A 24,030-nucleotide genomic window follows, 5' to 3' on the forward strand; every position below is an offset into this window, starting at 1 on the left:
GACCTATTTCCCTTAGCAGAGGGGTCAGTGACCAGAGGGCATAGATTTAAAGTAATTGGTAGAAGGATTAGAGGGGAGCTGAGGAGAAATTTTTCACCCAGAGGATGGTGGGGGTCTGGAACTCACTGCCTGAAAGGGTGGTGGAGGCAGAAACCCTCAACTCAATTAAAAAGTACCTGGATGTGCACTTGAAGTGCCGTAACCTACAGGGCTACGGACCAAGTGCTGGCAAGTGGATTAAGCTGGATAGCTCTTTTTTGGACAGTATGGACAGGATGGGCGAAATGGCCTCCTTCTGTGCCGTAACTTTCTATGATTACCACTCTCTATACTGTGGCTAGCTGAGGTCGCCACCAAGTTTGACCGGAATATGAGAAGAGACGAGGAAGTTGTGCTTGGGTGCGACGCCAAATTTGGGTTCTAAAAGCCAATAGATTGTAGGAGGAAGGAAGACTGAGGAAAGTGAGGAGCTCCACAGTTTTGAGCTCCAGGAATGAATGAGTTAGAGAGTAAGAGATGGTGGGATGAGTCTTGGTTACGACGCAGTGAGGACGCCGGGAGGAGGGAGAGTGTGGCGGGTGGGGTAAGTACGGTTTAGGGACAATAAGAGAGGTAAGTTCAGAGATCCACGGACCAGAGTAGTGTTGATAAAAGAGAGAGAAGAGAAGTATAGAACTACAGGTACAAGAAAAAGGTTAGAAAGGGGAAAGATAGGGATCAAGGGACGGTAGTTTATGTAGGAGTAAAGCGGGAGAGATATTACTCCGGCCTTAAGGAGGATTGACTCAAAACTCCAAGATGAAGGATGCATTCCCATAATACGCTCCCAGTATGTGGGAAAGGTGGGGAGTTCACCACAAGAACAGAGGAGATAAAGGGGTGTCTGGTAGAATGGTGTGAGAACGGCAATGCCACCGTCATAAATAACTGGGAATCCTTCCAGAATAAAAAGGACTGGGACATGTGAGACGGGCTACACCGAAACCAAATAAGGGCAAGGGGACTTGCGAGAAAAATTGAGGCAGCAATAGAAAATAACGTCAACTGGACAGGTGGGAGGGAGGAGGGCAGGGAGGAGGCCGGGTCCCAGACTGGGCAGGGAGGAGGCCGGGTCCCAGACTGGGCAGGGAGGAGGCCGGGTCCCAGACTGGGCAGGGAGGAGGCCGGGTCCCAGACCGGGCAGGCGGCTGGGAGGGAGGGAGGAGGGCAGAGAGGAGGCCGGGTCCCCGACCGGGCAGGCGGGAGGGAGGGAGGGAGGAGGGCAGAGAGGAGGCCGGGTCCCCGACCGGGCAGGCGGGAGGGAGGGAGGAGGGCAGGGAGGAGGCCGGGTCCCAGACCAGGCAGGGAGGAGGCCGGGTCCCAGACCGGGCAGGCGGCTGGGAGGGAGGGAGGAGGGCAGAGAGGAGGCCGGGTCCCCGACCGGGCAGGGAGGAGGCCGGGTCCCCGACCGGACAGGCGGGTGGGAGGGAGGAGGGCAGAGAGGAGGCCGGGTCCCCGACCGGGCAGGGAGGAGGCCGGGTCCCCGACCGGACAGGCGGGTGGGAGGGAGGAGGGCAGAGAGGAGGCCGGGTCCCCGACCGGGCAGGCGGGAGGGAGGGAGGGAGGAGGGCAGGGAGGAGGCCGGGTCCCAGACCGGGCAGGCGGGTGGGAGGGAGGAGGCCGCGTCTCCCACCGGGCAGGCGGGTGGGAGGGAGGAGGCCGGGTCCCCCACCGGGCAGGCGGGTGGGAGGGAAAAAAATTATTTATGTTTTTATAGTGCTTTTCATGACCTCAGGACACCCTAACATGCTTCACAGCTGATGGAGCACAGTCACTATTATAATGTAGGCAAACACAAGCAGTCCCATAAACACTAGATCGGATGAATGAACACATGGCCTGTATTAGTGATGTTGGTTGAGGGATCAATATTGGCCAGGACACCGGGGAGAACCCCTCTGCTCTTCTTCAATCTTTTACATCCACCGGAGAGGGCAGACGGGGCCACGGTTTACCGTCTCATCGGAAAGACGGCACCTCCGACAGTGTAGCACTCCCCCAGCACTGCACTGGGAGCGTCAGCCTACGAATACAATGACAGAACCAGGCGCTGTTGTGGCAGTGGAGAATTACAGTGTGGTGGGAATATCAAAAACATGGCTGAATCCAGAAACCTGGAAATGAATATAACATTCAGCGTATTTAGAAATGAATATAACATTCAGCGTATTTAGAAATGAATATAACATTCAGCGTATTTAGAAATGAATATAACATTCAGCGTATTTAGAAATGACCGCTTGGGAGGTGAAAGAAACTGAGCCTGTGGGAGGCAGAGAGCTACAAAATTAACTGCTCTGGTTTGATGTCCCTTGAGCAAAAAAATCCAAGCTAACGCTAGGGACCACCTGGTCAGAATAAGGAGGGCATGTTACTCCATGAAGAGAGAGGAAGGGTGGATGAGAACAGGGAAGTTAATTTTAATGGGAGACTTCAATCAACCAAATCTAAACTGGGAAAACCCAAGAGGTTTAGAGTGGGAGTGGGTTAATGATAGTGCATGACTGCTTCATCACCCAGTGCACCAAGGAAACCACGAGAGGCAACGCTCAGCTTGATTTGTAAATGATCCAGAAAATGTACTCGAATGGAAGTTATACTGCCCCTGGGGGACAGCGAGCACAGAATGATCAAGCTTATATCAGAAATACCTAAAACCAGATATATAACTTTACAAGAGCTAAATTCAACGAAACAAGGGAACAACTAAAGCAAATGGATGTGGGGAGGTTGTTCAACAAGACTTCAGTGGAAGATAAGTGGAACACCTTTAAAGGTGTAATGTCGAGCACGCAGGATACATACCCAAAACTACAGGCTCAGATTAAATACACGTGATCTTACGTGGATTAACACACAAATAAAAGTGAACTAAAGAGGGAAAACGGCCTCTACAAAACCTGTGAGAAGAAAGGAGAAGGGCTCAGGGATAAATAGCAAAAAAAAAATGCAGAAACCCGTTTAAAGAGTAATCAGATGGGGCAAAGAGAGACCTGGAGAAAGCACAGTAGCTGAGGCTACACATGACGGGGTAAAATTTCTTTCAGCGCAACAACAGTAAGAGGGAAGTCAGAGAGGAGGTGAAATCTGTAAAAGATACAATCGCCTTGAAACTGTGCAAAATAGTAAATATCCTGAATGAATACTTCCTCCGAATCTTGACCAGGGAAGAGTCGGGAGACATTCCCAAAGATGCCTCCAGTAAAATCAGTGACTTTGATATAAATGGGCTCCAAACAAATAATTCCTCAGAGATAGGTGGTATTAATCTCAGAGTGCTGAGAGAGAATAGGGAGGAGATTTGTGAAACACTGACTTAGGATCTCCAGCACAGAAATAAGCCATTCAGCCCAACGAGAGGTGATTTTATTGAAACATATAAGATCCTGAGGGGACTAGAAGGGGTAGATATTGAACGGATGTTTCCCCTTGTGGGACAGACTAGAACTAGGGGCCACAGTTTAAAAATAAGGGGTGTCCCATTTAAGACGGAGATGAGGAGAATTTTTTTTCTCTCAGAGGGTTGTGAGTCTGTGGAACTCCCTTCCCCAGAGAGCGGTGGAGGCAGGGTCATTGAATATTTTTAAGGCTGAGTTAGACAGATTCCGGATCAACGAGAGAGTCAAAGTTTATAGTAAGTAGACGGGAAAGTAGGGTTGAGGTCACAATCAGATCAGCCATGATCTTATCAAATGGCAGAGCAGGCTCGAGGGGCCGAATGGCCTACTCCTGTTCTTAATTCGTATGTTTGTATGTAACTGGTCTCTGCCAGTGTTTATACTCCACACGAGCCTCCTCCCACTCTAATTACCTCTCCCCCTCCCCCCTCCGTATTCCTCTATTTCCTTCTCCCTCGTGTATGCATCAAGCCTCCCCTTAAATGCATCGGTGCTATCAGGTACAAAGTCAATAGGATGTTGAACTACACAGCCCAAATAATGGAATACAACTCGGAGGAGGTAATGATCAAACTGTAGAGAGCTCTGGTCAGAACACACCGTGACAGTCGAGCACTGGAGAAAGTGCAGAGAAGAGCCACGAGACTGATCCCCAGTGTCAAGGAAGAGACAATAGATTCGGGCTCTTCAGCTGGAAAGGAGGTGCTGAGGGGGGATCTTATAGAGGGATATGAGATTGTTAAGGGTATAGAAAAAGTTAACCCAGAATATTACTTTAAATTAAACTGCAGGAGTAGAATGAGGGGACACAGGTTCAAACTAGTGAAGGGTTATTTTAGGACTGATAACAGGTAATGGTGACAGGAGGGTCAATAACCAGAGGGCACAGATTTAAAATAATTGGCAAAAGAACCGGAGGGGAGACGAGAAGAATTTTTTAACGCTGTGAGTTGTTATGATCTGGAATGCACGGCCTGAAAGGGCGGTGGAAGCAGATTCAATACTAACTTCAAAAGGGAATTGGATAAATAGTTGAAAGGGAAAAATTTACAAGACTGTGGGGAAAGGGCGGGGACTAATTGGATAGCTCTTTCAAAGAGCCGGTATAGGCACGATGGGCCGAATGACCTCCTTCTGTGCTGTACGATTCTATGAATTCTTCTTCATACAAAGAGTGATCAACATATGGAATAAACTCCCCGATGGAGTACGGGGGGCAAAAACCCGGAATAATTGAAGAACTGGATAAGGGGGGAACATCAGGATCTCCCTGGATGGATGGAGTGAGATGGGCCAAATGGCCGCCTTCATCCGTAACGATCTTGCGATTTTGTGACCTTGCGAAGAGGGACCATCGATCAGACGGCAAGTTTTCTGTGCGGGGCGGGGAGTGGAAGGGGAGTTAGAAGAGCCTATGGAGTTAAAAGTCCTTGTGCTTTTTGTGTTACTATAACACTGTGATCGAGTCAGCGGGAGGGAGACTATTTTTAAGAGGAGGGACTGAGGTGTTGCAGTGAAAGGATGGGATACTCAGAGGGACGCTACTCTCGAGCAGTCTCGGTAATGGAGTGCGACAGCAATGACCTGTGGGACTGAGCGACTCTTCTGTTAATGGATCTAGATTCAGGACCTAGCCCCAACTGGCAGACGTCCCTGCTCTTACCATTTAAGAAGCATCTGTCGCACAAGAAGCCCTGGATTAACTCCTTCCACTCAGCACCCCAAGAGTTTCCGCACAAGTTGACATTCAATCTGCCCCCCATTACCCCTTCTTCCCCGAAGACACGAACCCGTGCAGTTCCATTGACGTCGTCCACACTCCGATGTGTGTCCAGACAGTGCCTATTCGACTGCATGGGCCATCACAGCTGATTACGCTCCTGTGAAGCACGTTTTACTATGTTAAAGGTGGTATATAAATGCAAGTTGTTGTTGTTTTAAGAGCGATGCAGCACAAATACCCCCCACCCCGCCACTTCAAGGGTCTCTGCATCTTAAGAGGAAAGAGTACTCTGGGCCTGTGATCAATATTTCAACGAGTGTTTTCTGCGTTGATATATGGCTGGGCAAGGCACGTTTCATGCAGGGTTCACTACTGCTTACGGTCACTTTGTACACCCCCTTCCTGCCTGAATTAAACAAATGATAGCTTGGGATCGAGGGGCGACAAGTTAATTTAGCCCCGGCTCGTCACATTATATGAAAATAGGGCCCGTTCTAAGGGCAGCATGTCGTTCCTCAGCACTTTGATCAATGGGGGGGGGAGCAGGCCAGGGGAGTCTGTTCAGGGAGTTAATTTCCCCAGTCGATGGATCTCGACCCTCCATGCTGGGGGAGGGAAGAGAACTCTGAAACGACTCACCTTGAGCCTGTTGGTAGGTACAGGCCCGTTTCCAGGAGTTCGGGGGGTCCGACTGAGGGGCTGAGTAAACGCAGTCCTTTCCATCGGCACTAATCAAACATCGGCTCTGTGCAACAAGAAGAAAGCCTCCCGGAGTGTAAATACAGGCGAGGCCCGGACCCCCTGCTCCCCTCCCACGACCAGTGACTCTGTTCCCCCTCCTTACCTCCGATCAGTGACTCAGCCCCTCCGTTCCCCCTCCCTCCGATCAGTGACTCAGCCCCTCTGCTCCCCCTCCTTCCCTCCGATCAGTGACTCAGCCCCTCTGCTCCCCCTCCTTCCCTCCGATCAGTGACTCAGACCCTCCGTTCCCCCTCCCTCCGATCAGTGACTCAGCCCCTCTGTTCCCCCTCCCTCCCTCCGATCAGTGACTCAGCCCCTCCGTTCCCCTCCCTCCGATCAGTGACTCAGCCCCTCCGTTCCCCTCCCTCCGATCAGTGACTCAGCCCCTCCGTTCCTCTCCCTCCGATCAGTGACTCAGCCCCTCCGTTCCCCCTCCCTCCGATCAGTGACTCAGCCCCTCCGTTCCCCCTCCCTCCGATCAGTGACTCAGCCCCTCCGTTCCCCCTCCCTCCGATCAGTGACTCAGCCCCTCCGTTCCCCCTCCCTCCGATCAGTGACTCAGCCCCTCCGTTCCCCCTCCCTCCGATCAGTGACTCAGCCCCTCCGTTCCCCCTCCCTCCGATCAGTGACTCAGCCCCTCCGTTCCCCTCCCTCCGATCAGTGACTCAGCCCCTCCGTTCCCCCTCCCTCCCTCCGATCAGTGACTCAGCCCCTCCGTTCCCCCTCCCTCCGATCAGTGACTCAGCCCCTCCGTTCCCCTCCCTCCGATCAGTGACTCAGCCCCTGTGTTCCCCCTCCCTCCCTCCGATCAGTGACTCAGCCCCTCCGTTCCCCTCCCTCCCTCCGATCAGTGACTCAGCCCCTCCGATCAGTGACTCAGCCCCTCCGTTCCCCCTCCCTCCGATCAGTGACTCAGCCCCTCCGATCAGTGACTCAGCCCCTCCGTTCCCCCTCCCTCTGATCAGTGACTCAGCCCCTCTGTTCCCTCTCCTTCCTTCCGATCAGTGACTCTCCCTCCGTTCCCCCTCCCTCCGATCAGTGACTTAGCCCCTCTGTTCCCCCTCCTTCCCTCCGATCAGTGACTCTCCCGCCGTTCCCCCTCCCTCCAATCAGTGACTCAGCCCCTCCGTTTCCCCTCCTTCCTTCCAATCAGTGACTCAGCCCCTCAGTTCCCCCTCCTTCCCTCCGGTCAGTGACTCAGCCCCTCTGTTCCCCCTCCTTCCCTCCGATCAGTGACTCAGCCCCTCTGTTCCCCCTCCCTCCGATCAGTGACTCAGCCCCTCTGTTCCTCCTCCCTCCGATCAGTGACTCAGCCCCTCTGATGCCCCTCCTTCCCTCCGATCAGTGACTCAGCCCCTCCGTTCCCCTCCCTCCGATCAGTGACTCAGTCCCTCTGTTCCCCCTCCTTTCCTCCGATCAGTGACTCAGCCCCTCCGTTCCCCCTCCCTCCGATCAGTGACTCAGCCCCTCTGTTCCCCCTCCTTCCCTCCAATCAGTGAATCAGCGCCTTCTTTCCACCTCCCTCCGATCAGTGACTCATCCCCTCCGTTCCCCCTCCTGCCCTCCAATCAGTGACTCAGCCCCTCTTATGCCCCTCCTTCCCTCCGATCAGTGACTCAGCCCCTCCGTTCCCCCTCCCTCCGATCAGTGACTCAGCCCCTCTGCTCCCCCTCCTTCCCTCCGATCAGTGACTCAGCCCCTCCGATCAGTGACTCAGCCCCTCCGTTCCCCCTCCCTCCGATCAGTGACTCAGCCCCCCTGCTCCCCCTCCCTCCCTCCGATCAGTGACTCAGCCCCTCTGTTCCCCCTCCTTCCTTCCGATCAGTGACTCTCCCTCTGTTCCCCCTCCCTCCGATCAGTGACTCTCCCTCCGTTCCCCCTCCCTCCGATCAGTGACTCAGCCCCTCTGTTCCCCCTCCTTCCCTCCGATCAGTGACTCTCCCTCTGTTCCCCTTCCCTCCGATCAGTGACTCAGCCCCTCCGTACCCCCTCCTTCCCTCCGATCAGTGACTCAGCCCCTCCGTTCACCCTCCCTCTGATCAGTGACTCAGCCCCTCAGTTCCCCCTCCTTCCCTCCGATCAGTGACTCAGCCCCTCTGTTCCCCCTCCTTCCCTCCAATCAGTGACTCAGCCCCTCTGTTCCCCCTCCTTCCTTCCGATCAGTGACTCTCCCTCCGTTCCCCCTCCCTCCGATCAGTGACTCAGCCCCTCCGTTCCCCCTCCTTCCCTCCAATCAGTGACTCTCCCACCGTTCCCCCTCCCTCCAATCAGTGACTCAGCCCCTCCGTTCCCCCTCCTTCCTTCCAATCAGTTACTCAGCCCCTCAGTTCCCCCTCCTTCCCTCCGATCAGTGACTCAGTCCCTCTGTTCCCCCTCCTTCCCTCCGATCAGTGACTTAGCCCCTCTGTTCCCCCTCCCTCCAATCAGTGATTCAGCCCCTCTGTTCCCCCTCCCTCCGATCAGTGACTCAGCCCCACTGTTCCCCCTCCTTCCCTCCAATCAGTGACTCAGCCCCTCTGTTCCCCCTCCTTCCTTCCGATCAGTGACTCTCCCTCCGTTCCCCCCCCCTCCAATCAGTGACTCAGCTCCTCCGTTCCCCCTCCTTCCTTCCAATCAGTGACTCAGCCCCTCAGTTCCCCCTCCTTCCCTCCGATCAGTGACTCAGCCCCTCTGTTCCCCCTCCCTCCGATCAGTGACTCAGCCCCTCTGATGCCCCTCCTTCCCTCCGATCAGTGACTCAGCCCCTCCGTTCCCCTCCCTCCGATCAGTGACTCAGCCCCTCCGTTCCCCTCCCTCCGATCAGTGACTCAGTCTCTCTGTTCCCCCTCCCTCCCTCCGATCAGTGACTCAGCCCCTCTGTTCCCCCTCCTTCCCTCCGATCAGTGACTCAGCCCCTTCTTTCCACCTCCCTCCGATCAGTGACTCATCCCCTCCTGCCCTCCAATCAGTGACTCAGCCCCTCTGATGCCCCTCCTTCCCTCCGATCAGTGACTCAGCCCCTCCGTTCCCACTCCCTCCGATCAGTGACTCAGCCCCTCTGCTCTCCCTCCGATCAGTGACTCAGCCCCTCTGACCAGTGACTCAGCCCCCCTGTTCCCCCTCCCTCCCTCCGATCAGTGACTCAGCCCCTCTGTTCCCCCTCCTTCCTTCCGATCAGTGACTCTCCCTCCGTTCCCCCTCCCTCCGATCAGTGACTCAGCCCCTCTGTTCCCCCTCCTTCCCTCCGATTAGTGACTCAGCCCCTCCGTTCCCCCTCCTTCCCTCCAATCAGTGACTCAGCCCCTCTGTTCCCCCTCCCTCCGATCAGTGACTCAGCCCCTCTGATGCCCCTCCTTCCCTCCGATCAGTGACTCAGCCCCTCCGATCAGTGACTCTCCCTCCGTTCCCCCTCCCTCCGATCAGTGACTCAGCCCCTCTGTTCCCCCTCCTTCCCTCCGATCAGTGACTCTCCCGCCGTTCCCCCTCCCTCCAATCAGTGACTCAGCCCCTCCGTTCCCCCTCCTTCCTTCCAATCAGTGACTCAGCCCCTCAGTTCCCCCCCCTCCCTCCGATCAGTGACTCAGCCCCTCTGTTCCCCCTCCCTCCGATCAGTGACTCAGCCCCTCTGATGCCCCTCCTTCCCTCCGATCAGTGACTCAGCCCCTCCGATCAGTGACTCAGCCCCTCCGTTCCCCACCCTCCGATCAGTGACTCAGTTCCTCTGTTCCCCCTCCCTCCCTCCGATCAGTGACTCAGCCCCTCTGTTCCCCCTCCTTCCCTCCGATCAGTGACTCAGCCCCTCTGTTCCCCCTCCTTCCCTCCAATCAGTGAATCAGCCCCTTCTTTCCACCTCCCTCCGATCAGTGACTCAGCCCCTCCGTTCCCCTCCCTCCAATCAGTGACTCAGCCCCACTGATGCCCCTCCTTCCCTCCGATCAGTGACTCAGCCCCTCCGTTCCCCCTCCCTCCGATCAGTGACTCAGCCCCACTGCTCCCCCTCCTTCCCTCCGATCAGTGACTCAGCCCCTCCGATTAGTGACTCAGCCCCCCTGTTCCCCCTCCCTCCCTCCGATCAGTGACTCAGCCCCTCTTCCCCCTCCTTCCCTCCGATCAGTGACTCAGCCCCTCCGTTCACCCTCCCTCTGATCAGTGACTCAGCCCCTCTGTTCCCCCTCCTTCCCTCCAATCAGTGACTCAGCCCCTCCGTTCCCCCTCCCTCCGATCAGTGACTCAGCCCCTCTGTTCGCCCTCCTTCCCTCCGATCAGTGACTCTCCTGCCGTTCCCCCTCCCTCCAATCAGTGACTCAGCCCCTCCGTTCCCCCTCCTTCCTTCCAATCAGTGACTCAGCCCCTCAGTTCCCCCTCCTTCCCTCCGATCAGTGACTCAGCCCCTCTGTTCCCCCTTCTTCCCTCTGCTCAGTGACTCAGCCCCTCTGTTCCCCCTCCCTCCGATCAGTGACTCAGCCCCTCTGTTCCCCCTCCCTCCGATCAGTGACTCAGCCCCTCTGATGCCCCTCCTTCCCTCCGATCAGTGACTCAGTCCCTCTGTTCCCCTCCCTCCGATCAGTGACTCAGCCCCTCTTTTCCCCCTCCTTCCCTCCGATCAGTGACTCTCCCTCCGTTCCCCCTCCCTCCGATCAGTGACTCAGCCCCTCTTTTCCCCCTCCTTCCCTCCCATCAGTGACTCAGCCCTTCTGTTCCCCCTCCTTCCCTCCGATCAGTGACTCTCCCTCCGTTCCCCCTCCCTCCGATCAGTGACTCAGCCCCTCTGTTCCCCCTCCTTCCCTCCAATCAGTGACTCTCCCTCCGTTCCCCCTCCCTCCAATCAGTGACTCAGCCCCTCCATTCCCCCTTCCTCCGATCAGTGACTCTGCCCCTCTTTTCCCCCTCCCTCCCTCCGATCAGTGACTCAGCCCCTCTGTTCCCGCTCCTTCCCTCCGATCAGTGACTCAGCCCCTCTGTTCCCCCTCCTTCCCTCCGATCAGTGACTCAGCCCCTCCGTTCACCCACCCTCTGATCAGTGACTCAGCCCCTCTGTTCCCCCTCCTTCCTTCCGATCAGTGACTCTCCCTCCGTTCCCCCTCCCTCCGATCAGTGACTCAGCCCCTCCGTTCCCCCTCCTTCCCTCCAATCAGTGACTCAGCCCCTTTGTTCCCCCTCCTTCCCTCCGATCAGTGACTCAGCCCCTCTGCTCCCTCTCCTTCCCTCCGATCAGTGACTCAGCCCCTCTGCTTCCCTCCGATCAGTGACTCAGCCCCTCCGATCAGTGACTCAGCCCCTCCGTTCCCCCTCCCTCCGATCAGTGACTCAGCCCCCCTGTTCCCCCTCCCTCCCTCCGATCAGTGACTCAGCCCCTCTGTTCCCCCTCCTTCCCTCCGATCAGTGACTCTCCCTCCGTTCCCCCTCCCTCCGTTCAGTGACTCAGCCCCTCTGTTCCCCCTCCTTCCCTCTGATCCATGACTCAGCCCCTCTGTTCCCCCTCCCTCCGATCAGTGACTCAGCCCCTCTCACTGTTACCCACGTGAAGTGCAGTGACTCGGTGAAAAGGAGAGACCCGCGAATAAGGAAACAAAACAAGATCGTAACACATAAATGAAACTCTATCAATAAAAATATGACTTCGTGGATAAATACATCAGGGAATGTGCCAGAAAATATGTTAATAATCATTTAATAAAACAGTAATTATATCAGGGAAAATGCACTCGTAAATATAGCAGAACATGTACTGGTAATCACAATAAATATACCAGAAAATGTATTAGTTAACATTGAACAGAACAGGAAATATAAGAACATAAGAAATAGGAGCAGGAGTAGGCCATTCGGCCCCTCGAGCCTGCCCCGCCATTCAGTAAGATCATGGCTGATCTTCCACCTCAACTCCACTTTCCCGCCCAATCCCCATATCACTTGATTCCCCTAGGGTCCAAAAATCTGTTGATCTCAACCTTGAATATACTCAACGACTGAGCATCTACAGCCCTCTGGGGTAGAGAATTCCAAAGATTCACAACCCTCTGAGTGAAGAAATTCCTCCTCATCTCGGTCCTAAATGGCCGACCCCTTGTTAATATGTTAATAAATAAAACGATAAATGTACTAGTAAATATATCATAAATATAACCGTAAATGTTCCAGTAAACGTACCAGAAAATGCATTAGTAAACATTGAATACAACAGAAAATGACAGCAAAGGGTGGTGTGACCCTTATCACCAAATTACACCTCGGTCTCTCCCCCTCTGGTTCCTTCTTCGAGCACCTCACTTTGTTCCACTCTGCCCGCTTCTGCTTTAAAACTCTCATTCTCTACCAAACCCCCACCCTGAATTTCCCACTGAGATATTCTCCCTCCTTTCCTCCCATCATCATCTGCACCGAACAGCACCTCACCCTCGGGTGATTTCAGTCTCCATCTCCGCTCCCCTTGCCCTCCCTCCTCTGAGTTCACTGCCTTCCTGTCCTCCCTCAACCTCTCCCTCCGTATAAACTCTCCGGCCCCCTATTCATGGCCACCCCCTCCAGCTTGCCATCTCCTGTAAACATGATCTCGATCACTGATGACCATCTCTCTGACCACTTCCTTGTACCCTTCACCACCCACATCCCCCTACCCCCCTACCAACCCTACTCCTATCTGAGTCCGCCCCCTAGAAATAACTCTCCCCAAGTCACTTTCATCAGCACTTTCAAACTCCCAACTTTGGCCCTCCGCTCTCCACGATATTTCTGTCACCATCAATTTGCTCAACCAGTCCCTCACCTCCATCTTTGATGCTTTTGTCCCCAGCAAAACCTTTACTCTCTCCCATCCCCATCATTCCCCCGGCGTGGCCCCACTCCCTCGCCCAAAGGGCACAGACTTGAGTATTATGGCACATAATTGGTTTGGCCATCCATCACCTCTAGTTGCTCTCCTATCTCCCCACATGCCCTCCCTGAACTCATCTTGACCGTGAGACCCACCTCCTGCTCCCTCGAACTTATTCCCACTAAACTGCTGACCACCCGACCCCCCAAACTGGCCATTGTAAATGGTTCAATCCTCGTCCCTTTCAAAACTGCCGTCATCACCCCTTCTCCTCAAAAAAATAAACCCTCGACCCCTCTGTCCTTGCAAACTCTCTCCTCGACTTCTCTGCAGCCCTTGACACGATCGACCACCATCCTCCTCCAAAGCCTCACCTCCGTCGTCCAGCTCAATGAGTCTTCCCTCGCCTGGTTCCACGATTGCTTATTCTGATCGTAGCCAGAGAATCTCTTGAAATGGTTTCTCTTCCTACCCTCATGAGGGCAGGAAACCAGCCAGCCGGTCGGCAGGTGCCGGGGTGGAAGGAGGTGATCCAGGGCAGGGGCCATGCAGAGGCCTGCGGCAGGCCGGAGTTTATTTGTGGGCCCCGGAGGAGCACTCCTGCTCCTTTTGGCCCCACAAAATTAAATGATTGCTGGGCCGTTATCGGAGAGGCTTGCACCAGATCGCTGGATCAAACACGCACAATCTGCCCATTGGTACCTGAAAGTTGCAATCGGAGTCCTAAAACTGGCGTGGGACCCCGACTCGCAGATGTAAGCAGCCTCCTGCCATAAACAGGTGGGTGGGCTGCTCACCCAGCAACAGGCCCTCCTGAAAATTGCATCAGACGGGCCTCAGGCGTCCATGGGCTGCTACGGTGCTAACCCTCTGCTCCCATTTATATAGCGAAAGAAATTACTTGTATTTATATAGCGCCTTTCACGATCTCAGGACGTCCCATAGAACCATCGAAAAGATACAGAAGGGGGCCATTCGGCCCATCATGTCCGCGCCGGCTCGAAGAACAACCAGGTGCCCATTCTAATCCCACCTTCCAGCACCCGGTCCGTAGCCCTGCAGCTTACAGCATTTTAGGTGCAGGTCCAGGTACTTTTTAAAAGAGTTGAGGGTCCCTGCCTCTACCACCAATTTGGGCAGCGAATTCCATACACCCACCAACCTCTGGGTAAAAAAGTTTCTCCTCATGTCCCCTCTAATCCTTCTGCCAATCAGCTTAAATCTATGTCCTCTAGTTCTTGAACTCTCCACTAGAGGAAACAGGTACTTCCTGTCTACTCTATCTGGGCCCCTCATAATTTTGTACACCTCAATCAAGTCTCCCCTCAGCCTCTTCTGCTCCAAGGAAAACAACCCCAGCCTATCCAATCTCTCCTCGTAGCTGCAATTTTCAAGACCTGGCAACATTCTTGTAAATCTTCTCTGCACTCTCTCCAGAGCAATTACGTCCTTCCTGTAATGTGGTGACCAGAACTGCGCACAATACTCCAGCTGTGGCCTTACCAGCGTTTTATACAGTTCCATCATTATATCCCTGCTTTTGTATTCTATACCTCGGCTAATGACGGAGAGCATTCCATATGCCTTCTTCACAACCTTATCTATCTGTACTGCCACCTTCAGGGACCTGTGCACATACACTCCAAGGTCTCTCACTTCCTCTCCCCCTCTCAATAGATTCTAGTTTACTGCGTATTCCCTTTTACTGTTTGCCCTCCCTAAGTGCATTACCTCACACTTCTCCGGGTTGAACTCCATTTGCCACTTTTTCACCCACTCCACCAACCCATTGATATCGTCTTGGAGTCTACAGCTATCCTCTTCACTATCAACTACACGGCCAATTTTTGTGTCGTCTGCAAATTTGCCAATCATGCCCCCTATATTCAAGTCCAAATCATTAATATGTACCACAAACAGCAAGGGACCCAACACTGAGCCCTGTGGCACACCACTGGAAACGGATTTCCATTCGCAAAGACATCCATCGACTTTTACCCTTTGTTTCCTGTTACTGAGCCAATTTTGGATCCAATTCACCACATTTCCTTGTATCCCATGGGTTTTTACCTTTCTGACCAGTCTGCCATGTGGGACCTTGTCAAATGCCTTACTAAAATCCACTGCACTACCCTCATCAATCCTCCTTGTCACTTCCTCAAAGAATTCAATCAGATTTGTAAGGCGTGACCTTCCCTGAACAAATCCATGCTGACTATCCCTGATTAAACCATGCCTTTCCAAGTGACAGTTTATCGTATCTCTCAGTATTGATTCTAATAGTTTGCCCACCACCGAGGTAAGACTGACCGGCCTATAATTGTTCGGCCTTTCCCTCGTACCCTTTTTAAACAATGGTACTACGTTTGCAGTCTTCCAGTCCTCCGGTACCTCCCCTGTATCTAGTGAGGATTGGAAAATGATCCTCAGAGCATCCGCTATTTCCTCCCTGGCTTCCTTCAATAGCCTGGGAAACAATCCATCCGGCCCTGGTGACTTACCAACTTTCAACGATTCCAGTCCCTCTAGTACTTCCTCTCTCGTTATGTTTACATCTAGGCAATAGCGATCATAACATAATATGGTTTAAAATAATGATTGAGAAAGACATAAGTAAGACAAAAACCAAAGTAATAGATTGGAAAAAAAATATTTTTTTCCAAAGCGCTTTACAGGCAATGAAGTATTTTTGAAGTGTGGTCACTGTTGTAATGCAGGAAACGCGGCAGCCAATTTTCACACAGCAAGAACAACAATGTGATAATGACCAGATAATCTGTTTCAGTGATGTTGGTTGAGGGATAAATATTGGCCAGGACACTGGGGAGAACTCCCCTGCTCTTCTTTGAATCGTGCCATGGGATCTTTTACATCCACCCGAGAGGGTAGAGGGGGCCTCGGTTTAATGTCTCAACCGAAAGACGGCACCTCAGACAGTGCAGCACTCCCTCTGTTATGCACTGGAGTGTCAGCCCTGATTATATGCTCAAGTCAACCCATGTTCCATAGACCCCACTCCCCTCCTCTCCTGAAGGTACTGACTCTCACTGGGGTACAGTCCCATGGGCCCCACTCCCCTCCTCTCCTGAAGGTACTGACTCTCACTGGGGTACAGTTCCATGGGCCCCACTCCCCTCCTCTCCTGAAGGTACTGACTCTCACTGGGGTACAGTTCCATGGGCCCCACTCCCCTCCTCTCCTGAAGGTACTGACTCTCACTGGGGTACAGTTCCATGGGCCCCACTCCCCTCCTCTCCTGAAGGTACTGACTCTCACTGGGGTACAGTTCCATGGGCCCCACTCCCCTCCTCTCCTGAAGGTACTGACTCTCACTGGGGTACAGTTCCATGGGCCCCACTCCCCTCCTCTCCTGAAGGTACTGACTCTCACTGGGGTACAGTTCCATGGGCCACACACCCCTCCTCTCCTGAAGGTACTGACTCTCACTGGGGTACAGTTCCATGGCCCCACTCCCCTCCTCTCCTGAAGGTACTGACTCTCACTGGGGTACAGTTCCATGGGCCCCACTCCCCTCCTCTCCTGAAGGTACTGACTCTCACTGGGGTACAGTTCCATGGGCCCCACTCCCCTCCTCTCCTGAAGGTACTGACTCTCACTGGGGTACAGTTCCATGGGCCCCACTCCCCTCCTCTCCTGAAGGTACTGACTCTCACTGGGGTACAGTTCCATGGGCCCCACTCCCCACCTCTCCTGAAGGTACTGACTCTCACTGGGGTACAGTTCCATGGGCCCCACTCCCCTCCTCTCCTGAAGGTACTGACTCTCACTGGGGTACAGTTCCATGGGCCCCACTCCCCTCCTCTCCTGAAGGTACTGACCCTCACTGGGGTACAGTTCCATGGGCCCCACTCCCCTCCTCTCCTGAAGGTACTGACTCTCACTGGGGTACAGTTCCATGGGCCCCACTCCCCACCTCTCCTGAAGGTACTGACTCTCACTGGGGTACAGTTCCATGGGCCCCACTCCCCTCCTCTCCTGAAGGTACTGACTCTCACTGGGGTACAGTTCCATGGGCCCCACTCCCCTCCTCTCCTGAAGGTACTGACCCTCACTGGGGTACAGTTCCATGGGCCCCACTCCCCTCCTCTCCTGAAGGTACTGACTCTCACTGGGGTACAGTTCCATGGGCCCCACTCCCCTCCTCTCCTGGAGGTACTGACTCTCACTGGGGTACAGTCCCATGGGCCCACTCCCCTCCTCCCCTGAAGGTACTGACTCTCACTGGGGTACAGTTCCATGGGCCCCACTCCCCTCCTCTCCTGAAGGTACTGACTCTCACTGGGGTACAGTTCCATGGGCCCCACTCCCCTCCTCTCCTGAAGGTACTGACTCTCACTGGGGTACAGTTCCATGGGCCCCACTCCCCTCCTCTCCTGAAGGTACTGACCCTCACTGGGGTACAGTTCCATGGGCCCCACTCCCCTCCTCTCCTGAAGGTACTGACTCTCACTGGGGTACAGTTCCATGGGCCCCACTCCCCTCCTCTCCTGGAGGTACTGACTCTCACTGGGGTACAGTCCCATGGGCCCACTCCCCTCCTCTCTGAATGTGCTGCATTTCCCTGGTGTTGCGCGTTGGATGTTGAGGTGTTGCCAGGCAATTTGGCCATGAGAGGCATAACACGGTTGAACGCGAGCCGGCCCTGCCCCAGCATCCACATACATGCAGTGTCCAGCTGGGCTATAAAATATTCAATAAAAGAATTCCCCCTTCCCTCCCACCTCCGGTACAATACTGGGGGAGAAGCAGGGGGGAAACAGCTTCATAAATTCCTTGTACCTCGGTCAAAGCAAAAGTTACTGCCTTCTGTGTGAGACTTCAATGAGTTATTTGCTCCTTTCGAACGTTGATCTCCGTGTGAGGAATGTGAGACAGGAGAGTGCTGTTGACCTGCACCGGTGAGCAGCTGTAATCTTCCTCCTGGGGACCTGTCTGTCCATGAGCTGTGGATCACTGGGCCTCAAACCCAGCCGTGAATCAGATCACTCAGCACTTGCTCTTGCCCCTCTCTAGTTTAAAACGTCCCTCTGTTGAAACGGAAGGTGCTGGGCGGAAGCTCCAGTCTAGCGCTCCTCAGGGCGCTCGGGTGGAGCGTGACGTCGGCCGTGGCTCAGTGGGCAGCACTCTCGCCTCTGAGTCAGACGGTCGTGGGTTCAAGTCCCACTCCAGAGTCCTGAACCCAGGCTGGCACTCCCAGTACCCAGTGTTGAGGGAGTGCTGCACTGTCGGAGGCGCCATCTTTCAGGTAAGACCTTAAGCTGAGGCCCCGTCTGCCCTCTCAGGTCGATGTGAAAGATCCCACGGTGCTGTTCGAAGAAAGAGCAGGGGAGTTCTCCCCGGTGTCCTGGATAATGTTTATCCCTCAACCAACATCACTAAAACAGGTTATTTGGTCGTTATCACATTGCTGTTTGTGGGATCTTGCTGTGAGCAAATTGGCTGTTGCGTTTGCACCAGTGCCTGTACTTCATTGGATGCAGAGCACTTTGAGATGTCCTGAGGCCATGAGAGACGTGATATAAATCGAAGTCCTTCTTTTGTATTGCTGCAGTAGACAGTGAGGCTAAGTGGACAAGGAGGGTGTGTTCCCTTTCGGAACCTGCACTAACCGTACAGCAGCTGCTCTCTGAGCTGCAGGGATTTTTCTTGCACAAGTGCACCACCGAAAAGCTCCGTTCGACTATCCAGTGTGGTGTAGCACCGAGACGTACAAACCGAGAAGGGTCCTAAGTTCCACCGCTTGTTTGTACTGAGCGAACGAGTCTCAGCCAGAGCAACACATTGAGTGCCCCCTGGGCTGGGGAGCAGGGTGGGAGAGGGATCATTCTTCCTGCTCCAGGTTACCATCAGCTGAGTATGGGATCTGGCTCAGCTTCGATATCCGCCCCCTCCCCCCCCGCCGTGGTTGAATAGCCTGCAAATGGGCTTGAATGAGCCTGGTTTGCAATCCCGTGAGAGCAGCAATTATTTCCGATGTGCTGTGTGTGTCTCTCAGAGTTGGTGCGCTCGTTCTATCTGGGGAAGCCTTCGGGCCTCTCTTGCTTCTCTGCTTTGTCTCTGGAGTGACTGGGAGTTAAATCTGTTTTGGGAAAAAGAAACATATATACAAACATCTGGGAAAGGCCTGTGTTTCTCCAACCCCACGGAAGTCCTCGCCCCCCGAACGGTTTTCCACAGAAACTCCCACACAACCTCAGTCCCAAGGAGATCAAATCTTACTTCATACAAAGCCATTTGTATTTATTACATTTCCATTTATTACAACTCCAAGGTCTTGCTTCATGAAGACATTCCCCCCAACAAGAACCCCCTTAAGGAGGCAGTTCCCCTATCAGAAACCCTTAAATTGTTAAGGAGGGTCTTCAAGAAGAAGCTTAGACGGCTGAAGGCAAGGACCGGCAGTGGTGGGGCAAAGGGAGGGGGATGCGCAAGAGGCCAGAGTCAGTTTGAGGGGGGAGGAGTTGTATGGCTGGAGGAGGTTGCAGCGATAGAGGGGGGGCGGGGGGGGGGGGCAGTTTTAAATTGAAAGTGTTGGAGGACCAGGAGCCAGTGCAGGCCAGCGAGCACAGGACAGGGGTGAGTGGGGCTTGGTACGGGATTAGATACAGAGTTTTGGATGAGCTGAAGTTTACGAAGAATGGAAGATGGGAGGCCAGCCATGAAAACATTGGAATAGTTGGGTCTGGAGGTGACAAAGGAACGGCTGAGGGTTTCAGCAGCTGATGGGCTGAGGTAGAGGCGGAGATGGGTGATTTTACGGAGGTGGAAGTCAATGACCAAATAAATCTGATTTTGGTGCTCTTGGTCAAAGACACCAAGAGCACTAAGAACTCCTCTGCTCTTCTTCAAATAGTGCTGTGGGATCTTTTACATCCACCTGAGAGAGCAGACGGGACCTCGGTTTAACATCTCATCCAAAAGACGGCACCTGCGACTGCAGCACTCCCTCCGTACTGCGCTGGAGTGTCAGCCAAGATTATGTGCTCAAGTCAACCCATGATATCCTGACTCTGAGACAAGAGTGCTACCAAACGAGCCAAACTGACAGTATGGGGGGGAGCAAGACTCAGTTCTTCCTTGCTCCTTACGACACTTCCAATTTTTTTGTGTATATATATAATATATATATATATATTGTTCACACTTAAGATGGGTATTCTGTGGCGAGTGACTCACCTCCTGACTCCCCAAAGCCTTTCCACCATCTACAAGGCACAAGTCAGGAGTGTGATGGAATACTCTCCACTTGCCTGGATGAGTGCAGCTCCAACAACACTTAAGAAGCTCGACACCATCCAGGACAAAGCAGCCCGCTTGATTGGCACCCCATCCACCACCCTAAACATTCACTCCCTTCACCACCGGCGCACTGTGGCTGCAGTGTGTACATCTACAGGATGCACTGCAGCAACTCGCCAAGGCTTCTTTGACAGCACCTCCCAAACCGGTGACCTCTACCACCTAGAAGGACAAGGGCAGCAGGCACATGGGAACAACACCACCTGCACGTTCCCCTCCAAGTCACACACCATCCCGACTTGGAAATATATCGCCGTTCCTTCATTGTCGCTGGGTCAAAATCCTGGAACTCCCTTCCTAACAGCACTGTGGGAGAACCTTCACCACACGGACTGCAGCGGTTCAAGAAGGCGGCTCACCACCAGCTTCTCAAGGGCTATTAGGGATGGGCAATAAATGCCGGCCTCGCCAGCGACGCCCACATCCCATGAACGAATTTTAAAAACTTAGTGAATGGAAATAGTTTGTCTGGGTTTTGGGCTGAACACAAGTGCTGTCTGATGAGGAGTCAAAGACAATGAATGGGGAGTAGGCTGAAACAAACAGTGAAAGTTGAACTCCAACAATCTCAGTAAAGGCTCTTGTCATTTGTTCACATTAAGAACGGCCAGGCAACCATCTATCTCTGTGCTTCAGGCACGGGTAGGCAGATCAGAGGGGCAGACTACTGAACAACCTCAAACACTTAGCCCAGACAGTGCAGCCTTGGGCCAGCGGAGATAGAGTGAGAACAGCAAATATATCAAACCTGGCTCCGAACCTCTTCTAATTCTCCACGTCGATATTGCATCAACGTCATACCTCTAAACACCCCAGAGCAATTGCGAGATCAGATAGTAGGCTGAGAGAAGCATCAATGGTGCGCTCAGCTCCCAATCCCACACAGTCGGGTGGGGTTTTTTATTGGTTGCACAAGTCGTGGTCAGAATGGAGATGATTGGGGAATTCCCCTGTCAATCACGCCTGGAGGCCGTACTGCTGTAAGTGACTGGGATTGATGTATTATGGAACCATCCTCCACTCACTGCATTTTGCTGGAGAAATAATCCTGCTTTTATCGGGAGACTTTGCTGTAGTTTCGGCCATGAGTTCGGAGACTCTGTAAATTAAAACCACAGACCCCGGCCTCCAACTCAATGGCTGACACAGTGGTGTCAATGCTCACTGGGTTTGTTTTCTTCTACGGTTCTCCCATCAGCGAGCACTGACCTGGAGTCCAGCCATTGAACACTGGGCAGGCTGAGAGTCCAGAGCTCCATCGTGTGCGAGAACCCCCCACCGTGTGATACACCGGCACACAGGGTAACGCACAGCAAGCGATAAAATCACTGACCGCAGGCCATAAGCTGGTGCCAGCTGAATGTTTTTATGACGACTGTGCCACTTTAACACAAATCAGCTTTTTTTTATTTTTCGCTGGTACCTTCAGCACATAAACTAGCGATTAATAAATCAGGCGCTGAGATCAAAAATATCATCCATTGAATTGTGTGTGAGTGAGTGAGTGGCCCTGGCATTTTTGAATGGAAGGTTAGATCGGTGTTGCTCACAAACTTTTTTTGAGTTCTTTTACAGTTCAGGTTTCTCCCAAACTCCTTTCCCATTTTCATAGAGACAGTTTCCATAAGCAGACCAAACCCCTTGTGAACCGAAACCCGTGACTCTATTCTCCATTTAGAATAGACTTTTTAACAATTAACCCCAAATCACAATAAAGCACAGGCTAAACTGTTGCGCCAGATTTATTTACAGGTAAAAGAATATACAGAAGCAATTAGAAAAAGAAAGACTTGCATTTCTATAGCCCCTTTCAAGCCAATTAAGTACTTCTGAAGTGTAGCCAATGTTGTAATGTAGGGAAGGCAGCAGCCAATTTGCGCACAGCAAGATCCCACAAACAGCATTGTGATAATGACGAGATAGTCTGTTTTAGTGATGTTGGTTGAGGGATAAATGTTGACCAGGACACCGGGGAGAACTCCCTGTTCTTCTTCAAATAGTGCCATGGGGTTTTTTACATCCACCTGAGAGGGCAGACAGGGCCTCGGTTTAATGTCTCATCTGAAAGGCAGATAGAGCACAATACTGGCACAGTATGATAACAAAACTTACACAATGTTTAAACTGGTGTGAAATTTTTTTAAAAGACAGAGTCCAAAATCTTTGCAGTTCTTTTCAGCAGGTAACAGCATTCGATTAAAAAGTGGAGGTGACCACACCTCGATATGAAGGCTGCATAAAACAGTGAGAAGCCTTGCACGCCATTCGCGCATATCGGGAAATTGCGACCGCGCTGCCCATGTGATGATATCCTGCTCTAAAAGGAATGTTATACCATGCATTGCTTTGTGTATTATTCACCTGCTAAGGCAGAGTTGTGTCACTTTAAGGCCACAAAGGGTAATTGCTGTTAAGTAAACATATCCTCGGGTCAATTAGAATCTTAATTGCTGTTCAGTGAGGGAACTGTGCAGAATGGGAAAATGCTTGTGAGTTTTAGGCTCTGGGTTAGAAGCACCCAGCATTAAGTGACTGGGATTCTTGCTCTTTTTTTTGAAGGTTGCTTTGCTTCTCTAACAAAGTGTGACATCTGGTGTGTGACATTGTGCTAGGCACAGTGCATATATTTAAAATGGTTGTAAGAGCTGTATCGGTGGAAAATAGAGCCATCCTGTTACATAGAATGACATAGAATTTACAGCACAGAAACAGGCCATTCGGCCCAACTGGTCTTTGTCCTCCCACCCTACTCCATCTCACTTGTTTTTGGAGACACGTTAACAACTGCATAGGTTGCATGGAGACAAATATTTTATATATATATATATATTTATGAATATATTTCACAATGAACAATAACTATATATTCTTCATAAGGGTTTCTCACTAAAATTTTTACTGAGAATTACAATTTCAAGCTGACTTGCTCAAGGGGCACTGTCAGAACAAACAAACATACCTAAATAATGGCGATGGAAAGACCAGCTGGTCCATCGACCCTGCTCCACACACAGTCGTGGTGCCTTAAGCACCGTGACTCACAACATCCCCCCACCCAGCAGCAGCCATGTCATCTGACAGGGCTCAGATCAGCCGCTGTCATTCCAACGCTCTGCGAGCATCTGATTTCAATCGTGGCCATCGGAGAAGGCCCAGTATTCCCCACAAGGCATTCTCACTTGCCGTATGGACGCTGGGACAAAACTTGACACCAAATGTTCCTTTGTCTCCTTCAGCTGGAGAGCAAGAAAAGGAGAGGGGACTGTATCGAATTCCACTGGGAATATAATAGGGGAGAGTGTACATGGTGTGTGGAGGGAGATTAAATGGGTGGGTAGAGTCTATGATAGGGGAGAGTGTACATGGTGTGTGGAGGGAGATTAAATGGGTGGGTAGAGTCCATGATAGGGGAGAGTGTACATGGTGTGTGGAGGGAGATTAGATGGGTGGGTAGAGTCCATGATAGGGGAGAGTGTACATGGTGTGTGGAGGGAGATTAAATGGGTGGGTAGAGTCCATGATAGGGGAGAGTGTACATGGGGTGTGGAGGGAGATTAAATGGGTGGGTAGAGTCCATGATAGGGGAGAGTGTACATGGTGCGTGGAGGGAGATTAGATGGTTGGGTAGAGTCCATGATAGGGGAGAGTGTACACGATGCGTGGAGGGAGATTAGATGGGTGGATAGAGTCCATGATAGGGGAGAGTGTACATGTTTTTTCTTTCTAAATCGTCTTCTTTTCTTTCACTCAGATCAATGCAATGAACAATGTCAGTAGCACAGAGGATATTAAGCCACCGCCCGGCCTGACTGGACTGGGAAACATGAACTGTTACAGCCCCAGCTCGATGGCCAAACACATCTGTGCGATATGCGGGGACCGATCCTCAGGTAACACTGCCCTCAAATCTCTACACTGACAATGTCCACCGTTCAGCAGAAATTTGCCACAAAGGCTCTGGCTCGTCTCGACAGTTCAGTCTCTTCTGTTTGAGCCTCGCTGTTGTCGTGCTTTGT

General features: G+C 52.6%; 1 protein-coding gene across 5 annotated transcripts in view; it reads left to right on the top strand.

Moving 5' to 3' along the window:
- The window catches only part of LOC137325561 (retinoic acid receptor RXR-gamma-A-like), a 285,684-nt gene that overhangs the window by 211,538 nt on the left and 50,116 nt on the right, over nt 1-24,030 (top strand). For all 5 annotated transcript variants that reach the window (XM_067990809.1, XM_067990805.1, XM_067990806.1 and 2 more), the window contains exon 3: nt 23,766-23,904. In XM_067990809.1, coding sequence (XP_067846910.1) covers nt 23,766-23,904 — 139 coding nt within the window. The remainder of the gene's footprint in view (nt 1-23,765; nt 23,905-24,030) is intronic.

The sequence above is a fragment of the Heptranchias perlo genome, chromosome 9, assembly GCF_035084215.1.
Source record: "Heptranchias perlo isolate sHepPer1 chromosome 9, sHepPer1.hap1, whole genome shotgun sequence".
NCBI classification, from domain to species: Eukaryota; Metazoa; Chordata; class Chondrichthyes; order Hexanchiformes; family Hexanchidae; genus Heptranchias; species Heptranchias perlo.